At 48.7% G+C, this 13,262-nt stretch overlaps 1 protein-coding gene across 3 annotated transcripts; it reads right to left on the bottom strand.

The window, feature by feature from the left end:
- Positions 1–2,729: 2,729 nt before the first annotated feature.
- Positions 2,730–13,245, bottom strand: KCNK6 (potassium channel, two pore domain subfamily K, member 6). Of its 3 annotated transcripts, XM_014544708.1 has the most exons (4): positions 13,153–13,245; positions 12,430–12,945; positions 6,629–7,024; positions 2,730–6,471 (listed from the first exon to the last, which is right to left on the bottom strand). In XM_014544708.1, the coding sequence occupies exons 3-4, from the start codon at positions 6,942–6,944 to the stop codon at positions 6,248–6,250; spliced, it is 540 nt and encodes a 179-aa protein (XP_014400194.1). In that variant the 5' UTR covers positions 6,945–7,024; positions 12,430–12,945; positions 13,153–13,245; the 3' UTR covers positions 2,730–6,247. The 3 variants fall into 3 exon arrangements, with proteins under 3 accessions (XP_014400194.1, XP_014400195.1, XP_014400196.1); XM_014544709.1 differs by lacking the exon at positions 12,430–12,945 and having other exon boundaries at positions 13,153–13,224; XM_014544710.1 differs by lacking the exons at positions 12,430–12,945; positions 13,153–13,245 and adding an exon at positions 10,440–10,635.
- Between the last annotated feature and the right edge of the window lie 17 nt (positions 13,246–13,262).

Raw genomic sequence — 13,262 nt, 5'->3', positions numbered from 1 at the left:
GCTTGGCTTTTATATATAGATTATTATTGATTTGAGAGAGAGAGAGAGGGGAGACATCCATATTAGAGAGAAACATGGGTTGGTTGCCTCCCTTAGGCTACCTCACTGGGAGTGAACCTGAAACCTAGGTATGTGCCCTGACCGGCAATTGAACCTGCAACCCTTTTGATGTGTGGAAGACGCTCCAATCAACTCAGCCACCAGGCAGACCATTACTTCTTGATGAACTGCAAAGCTGACTTTACGCTAAACCAGTAGTTTTCCAACTTTAGTGTGTATTAGACTTGCCAGAAGAGCTTGTTCAAACAGGTTGTTGGGATCCACCTCCTGAGTTTTTGATTCAGTAGGTCTGAGGTGGGGTCTGAAAATGTGGTACTTCTAGCAAGTTTCCAGGTGTGGAAGCAGGAAAATACAATTTCCTCCCACCTCTCTAAGTTCTTCTGGACTTATGATTAGACTAATATTAGACAGGTTATCAGGAGAAAAATGTCACAAGTTTATTTCAGATGCACATGCAGGGGTGCCATAGAACAGCAGACCCAAAGAGGCTTGGGGCAGTTGAGGTTTATATGCCATTCTGGAGCTAAGGGGGTTGTGGTTTGCCAATTCTAAGGCAGGAAGGCAATTCACGTGGAGATAGAAAAGCAGATGTTCTGTAAGTAAATGTTTGCTGAGCCTTGTTTAACAATGGGACACAGAGAGGACTCTGGTCAATTAAGCTTTTCCAGGGTCCCCCCTGCTATCACACCTGGTCCCTATTGAATTGTAGTTATCTCTGACGATAGCTCCTGTCAGGAGCAGGTCCTCTATCTCTTGTCAAAAATAACCAGCTTGAAATAATCAGCACCTCCAAAAGCATATTTTTAGGTGGTAAACTTTGGCGCCCCCCCTCCCAGGTGACGCTGATACTGACGGTTTGGGCCCACACACCTTGGGAACCAGTGCTCTAAAACCTTTCATGACTCCCTGGAACTTCGGGGAAACCTCCAAAGTTGGTTTCCAGAACCCTGCCTGTTGGCCTTCCTATCCAGCTCTTCTCTTTTCTCCCTATAGGTGTGTGTAGCCCACAGCCTAGTTACACAGAGCAACTTGAATTCCTGGGTGAGGCGTGTTCTCTCTCCAGACTGCACATGCTGCGGCACCTTCTGAAACACTTTTCTCTACTTTGTCGGTGGCTGAACACTTTCCTTCCCTGGGGTCTTGTGATACATGGCCAGTCCCTATCCCTCCCCTGACCACACCAGAACATGACAATCTGGGAACCGGTCTTTGTTTCCCACAAAATCACAGACTTTAGATGACAGGGCCTAGGGCTTTCTGTCACTGTTGTTCCCAACTCTGTCCAACACAGAATAAGTGTTCTAGGTAAATGAACAGTTGATGGATGTGTAGGCTCCCGCCCCTAGCCCACCCACAGGCCAGGGAAGAATGACTTCATCTGAGAGAGAAAACTCAGCAGCTGTGTACCTGAGCCCTTCTAGATTCCTGAGCAGAATCAGAGAGACTGGTGTCTTCTCATGGTACCCAGCTCAGAAATACAGCCCCATGGGGGGTGCCTCTGTTAGACCTTGATACAAAGGTACACCCTGCAACATCCTTTATGCCAGAAACTGCCAACCACCCACATGTCCATTAAGGAGATGTTGGAATAATTTATAGGATGTGTGTCCTAGAGGAGGCACTGCAGAAATTAGAAAGGATTTAAGACCTACTTGTGTGTCTCTGGGATGACCTATGAATTACACTGGGTTGGTGGGGAAAAAAAATCAAGGTGCAGAAATGAGAATATTAGAAAAAGTATATAAAATTATACATAACATATAAAAAGTGCAGAAATGATAATGATTAGCTAACATTTTAATGAATACCAGACACTGTTCTAAGAGCTTTACAGATAATAAATTGCTTAATTCTCTAACAAGCCCATGAGGTAGGTGCCATTATCCTCCCATTTCACAGATTGGCAAACTCAGGCACAGGGAGGCGAAATCACCTGCCCTGATTGGGAGTGGTAGAGTTCTGATTTCTGTCCAGGGACTCTGCCTCCAGAATCACACTAGGTACCATTTGTGTAGAGTGAAAGACACTGACACACATGTATATTGCTCGTATTTGTCTGAGAAATCGGTCAACACAGCCTGAGTGCTGGAGAAAGATTGACTTTCCACTGTATACTCTTTTGTATCTTTTGAATTTTTAGCATGCACCTTTTTAAAAAATATTTTTTTGTTGATTTAAGAGAGGAAGGGAGAGGGGGAAGAGGGATAGAAATATCAATGATGAGAAAGAATCCTTGATCTGCTGCCTCCTGCACAACCCCTACTGCAGCGGTTCTCAACCTGTGGGTCGCCAACCTGTGGGTCGTGACCCTCTGGGGGTCGAATGACCCTTTCACAGGGACCGCCTAAGACCATCGGAAAACACATATATAATTACATATTGTTTTTGTGATTAATCACTATGCTTTAATTATGTTCAATTTGTAACAATGAAAGTACATCCTGCATATCACATTATGATTCATAACAATAGCGAAATTACAGTTATGAAGTAGCAACGAAAATAATTTTATGTTGGGGGGTCACCACAACATGAGGAACTGTATTAAAGGGTCGCGGCATTAGGAAGGTTGAAAACCATTGCCTACTGGGAGTCGAGCCTACAACCCGGGCATGTGCCCTTGACTGGAATTGAACCCAGGACCCTCCAGACCCAGGACCCTTCAGTCTGCAGGTTGAAGCTCTATCCACTGAGCCAAGCCAGCTAGGGCGGCATGCACCTTTTTAAAAATGTCTTCAACTGAACAAGGTCTGGTTTCTTTTTCAAGAAGGGGAGAAACAACTGCCTCCCCGCGAGCTGCTGACTTTAGCATGGTGAGGAGACAGAAGACTGTGAGACTGAGAAAGAGCTCGACAGTAGGTGTTTCTGAACTCCCATGGGACAAGGTGACCAATCAAAACCTTGCTCAAATCCATTTTGCACTTCTGTGTGACCTTGGACAAATTATTTGATCTCTCTGGGCCTCCTTTCCTCAACTATAAAATGTGGTGAGAATGTATCTAACAGTTGATAAGAGGGGTAAATAAATTATGTATCAAGGGCTTGGAGCAGTGCCTAGCTCATAGTAAATCCTATATGTGTTTTCTATTACTATTATTAAAACAATCTTGTGTGCCTTTTTAGCATGATTTGACAATGTTGACTTCTCCCTTCCTAAAATACTCTCCTTCTCTTACCAATACTCCCCACCCTCCTGGTTTTCCTACTCCTCTCTGGAACTCCTTTTCTGTCTTCTTTGTAAACTCTTCTCTCTAGTATGAGGACATTGGTTGAAGGGACACTGCTCACCATATGGGGCCTTTACTTAGAAAAAGAAGCCTCCTTTTGGCATATTTAGCCTTGAACTTCAGACCCTATTTGTGTCCACCCTGCCAGTCAGGCATCGCTTATGTAGGTCCCAACATGCATAATTATACATGATGGCCTTGGCTGATTTGTTAATCAATATCTACCCATCCTCCCACTCTTCGGCCTTTCTAATAGAAGCCCAATTTCATTCAAGTATTCACCAGCCTCCAAGCTGAAACCTTACCCCCAGCCTCAGTTCTGGGGAACAGGGGGAATCCTGAAGAATCTAAGCTAATCCTAAATTCCTCAAGCCAATGATTGGCTCAGGATGGGCATGTGAGGCAATTTTGGCCAATGAGATGGAAGAGGAAGTCTGCTGGGAGGCTTCAGGAAAAGATTTTCTTGATTCCAGAGACAGCATGGAAAAAGATGCCACTCTCTTCTTGTACTAAAAATTACCACATCTGCTTGTGATGCCTGGGCCTGCAGCAGCCACTTTGGGGCCATAAGGGGAGTCCATGTGGGAGCCAAACATTCAGCTGAGGGTGGCAGAGCAGAGAGGGAACCTGGGGTCCAAGACTCTCCTGGAACTGTCACTGTATCATGCCTAGAGCTCTCCCCAACCCTGGTGATGTGCAATATACACTCATCTCATTGTTTCACCTCGTGCCATTCTGGATTTTGTTACCCACTGCCCAAATCTTTCCTTACTGATACAAAATATAAATATCCTTAGGCTGATTTCTCAAGGCTGGTCTTCTCTTCACTCCTACCTCATGGCCTTGGTTCCAGCATCTGTCTCCAGCCTCAACTACTCTGAGCCCCAGCCCTGGGGGCTCTGTGGCCTCCTGATATCTTCCTCTGGGTGTCTTTAGCCCCTCACACTCACCATGTTCCAAACTAGTCTCAGCATCTTCCCTCAAACCTGTTCTTTCTCCAAGGCCCCCATCTCGATTGCAGTTGACCATCCCTTGCACCTTTCCATGGCCTTGTTCCCCACCCCAAGTATATAAGGCCTATGGCCTGTCCACTTGGCCTTCTGAGCATCCTTCCACCTGTACCCCCTCCTGTTGGCTCTGTCCAGCGCCATGATCTTCTGCTTTGTTCCTGCCATAGCCTTCCCTGGGCACCCAGCTTTTGTCTCCCCCTCTCATCTACATCCACAGAAAAGCTGGGGGATTTCTTAAGGCACAAACCCAACCATGACCCTGTTCTGGTAGAAACCCTGCCATGATTCTCTAGTGTCCTCAAGAAAAAAGCTGTTTCCCAAGCTGATCATTTAAAGACACTTAAGAGGGGCCCATGTCAACTACACCACTATCCTTCCCCCATTCACTCCACACTTGTCACAGAAGCTGATGTCTAACACGCTTTCCTACCTCCAGGCCTTTGCATACATGGTTCCTTCTGTCTGGAATGCCCTTCCCATTTGTCTGTCAAGACCTGGCTCAGATGCCCATCCCTTGTCACCTTCATAGGGCTTGGGAGAGGTAACAGCTCAGTAGATGGGCCTTTGGTGTAAGTGCTATTGCTGATGTATCATTGGGCAGGGGGCAGGGACAGACAGGAAATCAATTACTTCCTAATTCTGTGTCTAAAACAAGGAACGCCCCTCCCATGCCTCAGTTTCCTCATCTGTGGAGAGAGGATAATATTATATTTTCTCATGTAAATTACCCAGAACAGGGCCTGGTCAAAGCATCACAGAATAACATGGCAGGCTCTGTGAAGTCATCTTGTGAAGTACTATTATTATTGCCATTTTACAGATGAGGGACCTGAGAATCACCGGGGAAGTGACTGCCCGAGGAGATGGGCAGTATGCAACTGAGTTGGGATTTGAGCCCAAGGAGGCTGGCTCCAAAGCTCACAGAATATGCATTTAGTGCTCCACAAATGGGAACAGCTGTTACAGTAGTGCTGTGGCTAAGAACAGTGCCTTCTGTGCCATTCGGATCCAGACTGGGATCCTGTTTCCTGCTGAGGAAGACTCTAGGACCCAGGCCTACCCCAGGGCTCTCTGCATGGGTCTTGCTCCCTGGAGACACCTGAGGAAAATCAGTTACACCTTCTTCCCTTGACTACTACTCATATTGCAGGAGTGAGTTCAGTTGCCCCTTCCTCCAGGAAGTCCTCCCTGACCTTCCAAGTTATATTGGGTGCATTCCATGTTTTCTCCATCACACCGCTGACCACTCTGCCTCTGCTATTAAAGTCCTGCCAGTTTTGGGCTCATTGTGTGGAGACGTCTGTCTAAGTTACTAGACTATGAGCACCAGGAGAACAGGGCCCAGCTACATCACTAACAATGCCCAACATAGAAGAGTTTGGGATGAATTAATATACAGGGTGGGGCAAAAGTAGGTTTACAGTTGTGAGTACACGAAACAGTTTATTCTTGTATTATTTATTAATTATTGTATTATTTTCCATATGAACAACTGTAAACCTACTTTTGCCCCACCCTGTGTTCTTTCCACTGGACAGATAAGAAAATGAGGGCTCAGAAAGGGCTGTCACTTGCCCAAGGTGTAGTGACTGATCTAGTGCCTGAAATGATACCTGAGCCCAGAGCCTGGTAGAACTGTAGATGGTGAGTTGCTGAGAGAAGTAGATGGAATAAAAGAGTAAGAAAAAAAGAGATGTTGAGAGGGAAAGACAGAGACGGTGAGAAAGCCAAAGAAGCACTAAATGTGGGGGAGATGAGGGAAGGAGCCAGGAGAACAAAGCAATGCAGGCGCTTGGGGAGCCCAGGACAGGTACGACAAAGGATGGACAGCTGGTGACAGTGCTCTCATGAGCCCTGGCATGTGCCCACGAGGGTCTAGTATGTCCGTTCCAGTCACATGGTCCCTCAGCCGCAGGCTAGGTCCATCCAGTCTCAAGGTGCCTGCCCCAGCTACCTGGGGATGGAGGCGTAGTTGGTGTGGGAGCTGGTGGTGAGTTGCTGGTGTGGTTCTGACTGGGGACCCAGAATGTCCACCCGATCATCCTCATCCTCATGGAAGCCGGCAGGGCGTGGACTGGGCAGCAGGATGAGCTCTGTGAGGCCATGAAGGTCAGACACATGCCGGACAGTCTGCAGCACCAAAACCATGGCGATCAGACCCAGGAAGAGGTAGGCTGCAAAGACGGCAGAGGGGCCATGGGTGAACTCAGAACCTTGGCAGGCCCAGGGTGGGGCTGTGACCCTCAACTTCCCCCTAAGACAGGCCAGGTTCCCCTTGTACCCTCCACGACAAGGCTGTGCCCTGGGTCCTGAGCCAGCCACCCTACTCACCTGTGACCAGCACCTTGTAGAGGGCCCGGTAGGGCTGGCCGGGGGCTTCACCGGGCACATAGTCACCCAGGCCAATGGTGGACAAAGAGATGAAGCAGAAGTAGAAGGCATCCAAGAAGCTCCAGGCCTCCTCAAGGTGGGCAAAGATTGCGGCGGGCACCAGGAAGCAGGTGGTCACCATGATCCCCAGCAGAACCACCAGGTGCCAGCGGGCCAACCGCCGGGAGTCCCAGCCCCAGCGTATGCTCAGCCAGGACAAGGGTGCATGGCTCAGCAGCAGTGACAGGCGCTGGGCGGAGGCAGTCAGCAGCAACATGGTGGCCGGCACGCCCAGGAGCGCAAAGACAATGGAAAAGGCCTTGCCCGCATCAGTCAGCGGTGTTGTGTACCCATAGCCTGTGGAAGTAACAGGGAAATCCTTCTGCCCACTTGGCACCTACTTGGGGTCTGTGGCCATCCTAAGCCAAGACCTAATGTTACCCTTGAACTTGCCCCCCATTCTTTCATTTCTGGTCACCCTTGACTTCCTTATCACTCACAACCACTTTCTGTCAGTGAATCCCATTGTCTCAAATTTCAAGTAGATCCCAAGTCCATCCACTTCACACCACCCCACCTTCATGTCTACCCCGTAGTCTCCTCCCTGGCCTCCCTCCTCCACCTCCACCCTTGCCTTCAGTCTGTTCCCGCCACGCAGCCAGAGGGGCACTGTGAACACCAGTGTAAGTCATGTCCCTCCCCCGCTCAGAGCCCCCTGGTGGCTCCATCCCACTCAGGAGGAAGGACAAAGTCCTCATCATGACCCTCAGGACCCACACAATCCAGCAGGGAAATACACTCCCACCTCAGGGCCTTTGCACTATCTGTTCTTTCCCTGTGGAACACCTTCCATCAGGTTTTCACAGGGCTCCCTTCTTCTCCAGGTCTTTGTTCAAACATCACCTTCTCATGAGGCCTTCCCTGACCACCTTTATTTTGTTGTTGTAATCCTCACCTGAGGATATTTTTCCATTGATTTATTTAGAGAGAGTGGAAGGGAAGGGGAGAGATACACAGAGAGAGCGCCATCTATGTGAAAGAGACACATCCATTGGTTGCCTCCTGAATGTGCCCCTACTGGGGCTGGTGGAGCCGGCAACCTGCCCTTGATGGGAATGGAACCCTTCAATCTGTGGGCTGATGCTCTATCCACTGAGTTAAACCGACTAGGTCTAACCACCTTATTTTAAATTTTTACACCTTCTCACCCAACTTTTTTGGTTTGTTTTCATAGCACTTAACACTGTCTAACAAACTATATGATTTACTTATTTGGCTACTCTCTGTCTCCCCCATTCGGGTGCCATCTCAGGAGGGCAGGGGCTTCTGTTTGCTTTGTTCAATGCTATAGTCCTGGTATCAGGCACAGAGTGGGCACTCAGTCAATAGTCGAAATAATAAATGAAGGGTGCAGGCTCAAGTCTGGCTCCCTCCACTCTAAAACGGGTGTGACAAGCCCCAGTGACCTCCTGGAGGGCCGTGAAAACACAGGACCACAGGACCATGGGTGTGAGTTCTGCAAACTGTAACATGATACAGGGGGATTCAGGTGTAAGTGAGACTGGCTCACTGTTTTAATGTATAATTTAAAATATCTTTATTTCCCAAATAAATCAACCCAAAAGGTCAGAGATATGATGGGGGTGATAAGGGGCCTGGTTAATGTTGAGGTCAAATGTTTTTAGCCCAAAAGACTACAGATCCAGCCCTCTGATCAAAAATAACATGTGGAATCGTGCAGATGAACACATCTCCCATACAAAGGGATCTGATTTTTTATATACTCAAAAAATTGAGAGTAAGGGCTGGAAGAGATTCCTGTATACCCATGCTCATAGCAGCATTCTTCACAGCCAAGTGTCCATCGATGGATGAATGGGTAAACAAAATGTAAATATATACAATGGAGTATTATTCAGCCTTATGAAGGAAGGAAACTCGGATACATGCTACAACATGGATGAACCTTGAGGACATTATGCTAAATGAGAAAAGCTAGTCGAAGAAAGACAAATACTGTATGATTCCACTTATATGAAGTATTTAGAGGAGTCAAAATCAGAGACACAAGTAGAACGGTGGTTGCCAGGAGCTGGGGAGAGGGCACATGGGGAGTTGGTGTTTAAGGGTAGAGTTTCAGTTTTGCAAGATGAAAATTGTTCTAGAGATGAATGGTGGTAACGATTGCACAACAATGTAAATGTACCTAATATCCCTGAAGTGTACAATTAAAAATGGTAAATTTTATGTGTATTTTACCATAATAAAAAAATGGGGGGAAAAAAGACTCTCTGGCTTTCGCTGTACACATGGCCACCTGGAATAAAGACATTCCCTCTTTAATGGGGTTTCTCCATTAAAACCTTTGTATTAATGAAGGCTGGAGCCATAATGAAAAACCTCAAATAATAATTGCGCAAATAAGATGCAGCTAGGTGTAATTAGAATAATTTCTGACCAATGAGGCATACATGAAAGAAGCAAACAAGTTCCAAGAAGTGTCCTTAAAGAGAGGGAGGTGCCACCCTAGCCGGTTGCTCAGTGGTTAAAGTGTCAGCCGTGGACTGAAGGGTTTCAGGCTTGATTCTGGCCAAGGGCGCATGTGCAGGAGGCAATCGGTCAATGTTTCTCTCTCTCTGGCTCTTTCCCTCCCTCTCCCTAGGGTGAGGATTAACAACAACAAAGAAAACACACACACACACACACACACACACACACAGCCATAAAAGAAAGGGAGATGCCTATCCCCTTCTTTCTTCTTTCTTCCCGCTGGCTGAAATACAGACAGAAAGGCAGGAGCTGAGCAGCCACCTTGGACCATGACGTGACCTCGGGATGGAAACCCTGCATCGAGAGTTATGGAGGCGCTCTGACCATGCAGCATCATTCCAGAAATAGATTTCCATCTTATTTACGCAGCTATTATTTGAGGTTTTTCATTTATGGCTCCAACCCTCATTAATACAAAGGTTTTAATGGAGAAACTCCAGCAGTCAGCTGAAATGGCAGGTATGCAAATAATCTGAGTCTCAACTTGCTACCTCAAAGAGCAAAGTTCAAATCAGTTTTTTGCCATTTATTCCCTACATGACCTTGGCCCAATGACTTTCCTCAGAGTCCTGCAAAATGGGCTCATAAAAAAATGTCTTCTTCAAATGCAATAGTAATAACCCTACCAGGGTGGATTGCAAGACATAAAAAGAGTTACCATGGCAGTCATGCTCACTTCCGGGGTGCTGACCCCGCCATCTCTGGCCTCAACTGGAGCAAGTCTGCCTGGATCAATTCCAGGCCCCAGGCCTTTCTCAGAGGGCTCGGGCCTGACAAGACCAGAGGTGCCGTGGAAGAAGTCTCTCTGAAAGACTTGGCTTTTCATTTCTCAGACACATTCAGAGCTCCAGGCTTTCCCACCAATAACAATGAAAACTGAGGCACAGAAAACCTGTTATTATCCCCAACCCTTCAAACTTACAAAGACTTCCTCCTGACCAAACTTTAGTTAGGCTCCTCTTGACTAGGCCGTTTTAGCAAGAATGCTGTCAGTTTAGGGAGGATTCCTCCACTCTTGATATCTGATCACATTCCTTATTCTCCACCTTTGAGAGCTGAGGTCTTGGCCTTTTGCAACAATCCCATTAAGCCAGTAAATAAGAATCCCCTCTCTCTTAATAATTTCCCACCCACTGATCCCCTCACTCTGCTCTCTATCTCCAGCTGTCTTTGTTATATTCAGAATTGAGTTCAATCTCGCTCCCTTATTGCAACAACTTACCATTTTTAACAAGTATCTGAGTAATTTTTCATTTCAGTATAGACACATCACTCCTCTTCATGCAGGCTTCAGAGGTAGTGCAGTGTATTGGTTAAGAGCATGGGACTCTAAGGCCTGATCGCCTTGGTTCAAATTTCTACTCTACACCTTCCTAGTTGTGTGACCTTGGACAAGTTGTCCAACTTCTCTGGACCTCAGTTTCTATTGCTAAAAAAATAGGGCCAGACCCAGCCCATGTGGCTCAGTGGTTGAGGGTCTACTCATAAACCAGGAGGTCAGGGTTCAATTCCAGTTGGAGCAGGTGCCTGGGTTGCAGGCTCGGCCCCCCACCAAGGGACTGTGTGGGAGGTAGCCAGTTGGTGATTCTCTCCATCATTGATGTCTTTCTCTCTCTCCCTCTCCCTGAAATCAATAAAAATACAGTGTATTTATTTTTAAAAATAGGGCCACTAATGGTACCGGCTTTACAAGGCTGTTGTGCTGATTGAGTTAAAGCCCATATGTGGCAACTCCTCTACCAGGTTTTATTATTACTGTGAAGTGGGGAGTGTTATTATTCCCATTTTACAGATGTGGGAGGACACTGAGGCCTAGAGTTGAGCAGCGGGCTGAGCAGAAATCCGAACCCAGGCTGTGCATGCCTTGAGTTTGGCTTCTTCATCTGTCCTCTTGGGACAACTTCTCAGAAGCCAGGATCTGGGAGGAGGTTGATGGAGACACTCATGTGACCCAGTGAAGCCCAGGAGCAGGTCAGGCAGGCCCAGCCAGCGGAACAGAGTATAAAAGGAGCATCCAGCTCTGCTAACAATGGACTTGGTTTGCTGGTCCACACAATGGGGCACCAAAGGCAAAGGCCACCTGCTACTGCAGGCAGGGAGGAGGAGTTAGGAGTCTGCTAGGCCTGCCCCAGCCCCCATCTCTCCTCACCCCCAGGCCAAATTCCAAGCAAAGAGAGGAAGAGGGAGTTTTGGGGAGGGGATGTGAAAGGACCAGCAGAGCCTTGACAACAGGGATTTCCCAGGTCTGCAAGTGCTGAGGTGGGAAGGGATGTCCCGGGTAGGACTGCGGGGAGGGGGTTGGTCCTACCTGAGGAGGTTGGTTTCTGGTTTGAAAAGGATCCTGGGTCCAGAGGAAAGGTGACAGGCCCCGGTGGGGGCATTTTCTGGATTACAAATGGGACTGGGAGGGGATTCCTCAGGCGGAGGGGGATTATGAGCCTGAGGATGCCTGAGAGGACATGATGAAGGTAGACAATGCTAAGGAGATGATGGGACAGGGTGGGTGTCTCGGGTCCAAGGGTGGAAAGTGGTAATGGTTTTGACTGGACACTGGGGAGGGCTCTGGGGTACAGGGGGCCTGGAGTATCCTTGGTCCAAAGCAGGCTGTGGCGGTGTTAAACAGGGAGTTCCCAGCTGCGGGTTTAGGGATTGGAGCGTTTCCTAGAGCCTAGGAGATTCCCTTTCTTGGGAAATCCAGGTTGAGCAGGGGTAGCAGGTGCAGAGAGCAGAGTTCCTGGGCTGGTATCGTGTGATGGTGTGTGTGTGTGTGTGTGTGTGTGTGTGTGGTGGGGATTCTGCTCTCAATGATAGTGTGTGTGGAGGGCACTGGTGTCCCTGATAGAAGGTTCAGGTGGTTCTGGGGTTTTTGCTGAGAGTGATGAGTCTCAACTAGGGGTTCTCAGGTTCAAAGAGGCCCCATGGGGAGATCCTGGTTTGGAAAGCAGTAGGGGTTTTGCTAGAGCCAGTTTTGAGATTGGAGGGGAGGGAGTCCTGGCTGGGGGGCTTCTGGAGGATAATCTAGCTCCCTCCACGATGGTTGTCTCTCATACATCCATAGTTAGGGGCTGCTAAAATGGAATTCCAGGTCCAGAGAAACCCAAAGTGTCTCTATTGGGAGAAAACTCTGCATTGAGGGCTCCCCGATACAAGGGAGATGTCAAGATGGAGTGGGGTACATGGAGAGGGGTCCTGTATCTGGAGTCAGGGCTTACCTGCTGGGGAGTATGAGTATGAGAGAGGCAAAGGCCACCTGCTACTGCAGGCAGGGCCCCTTTCAGGGTAATGGTCATGATCCAGAGGAGGAGCCCTCTCAGAGGGAGGCTCCAGGTCCTGGCTGAGGGATCTCTACTGGCAGTAAGGTGTTTAGTGATGGCACCCTGAGGGGGTCTGGAGATTCAGGGTTCTCTCTGGGCACCAGAGTCAGGAGGAGGTTGGGATAGGGCTTCCCGAAAGGCTTCCAGGAAAGACCTATCTGGTCAGTCAGGAGACATTGTTTGAGGGGGTGGCATTCTGAGACCAGAGTCTTGGGTGGCTGAGGTCCGAGTCCAGAGAGGGTGAGGGTCTCAGGCCCAGGGTCCCAGGTCCTCGCTGGAGGTTTCTGAGTGCAGTCTAGGCCCAGAGGGGCCTGGAAGGGCCATGTCTCCAAGGGGTGAGGCAGAGGAACAATGTCCCAGATGCTCCCTGGCAGGTATGAGTACAGCCCTCGTCCTGGAGAACTGGGTGTTTTCCTGCGGGGAGGAGAGGCTTGGCTGGGGGCTTCCCGAGGGAGGCAGATCCCACGACTGTGGATCCCGGATTTTCCTCCAGGGGTTTTGAGGGGATCCCAGGCCCAGACCGGACTGGAGTGATCTGCTGGGACAAGGTTACCTCCTGAGGGCTACCGAGTGCCCCTGGGGGTGGGTTCTCGCTAGTTTGGGGACTGGGGCGGCGCTCACCTACCCACGGTGGTGACCAGTGTGCTGGCAAAGAAGAGAGCAGAGGCAAAGTCCCAGGCGGGGTCCGAGGCGTTGGCGGGCCCCGAAGCGTTGGCGAGCGCTGCGCGTCC

Source organism: Myotis brandtii, unplaced genomic scaffold (genome assembly GCF_000412655.1).
Source record: "Myotis brandtii unplaced genomic scaffold, ASM41265v1 scaffold379, whole genome shotgun sequence".
Lineage (NCBI taxonomy): Eukaryota > Metazoa > Chordata > Mammalia > Chiroptera > Vespertilionidae > Myotis > Myotis brandtii.
The sequence above is the reverse complement of the archived record's forward strand: the minus strand, read 5'-3'. Positions and strand labels throughout refer to the sequence as shown.

Bases quoted from the DNA above. Each gene is read 5' to 3' on its own strand.
- KCNK6 (XM_014544708.1), bottom strand. From the start codon at position 6,944: ATGTTGCTGCTGACTGCCTCCGCCCAGCGCCTGTCACTGCTGCTGAGC. The intron at 6,472-6,628 runs GTGAGTAGGGTG...CCGTCTTTGCAG, and splicing joins CTACAAGGTGCTGGTCACAG to CCTACCTCTTCCTGGGTCTG.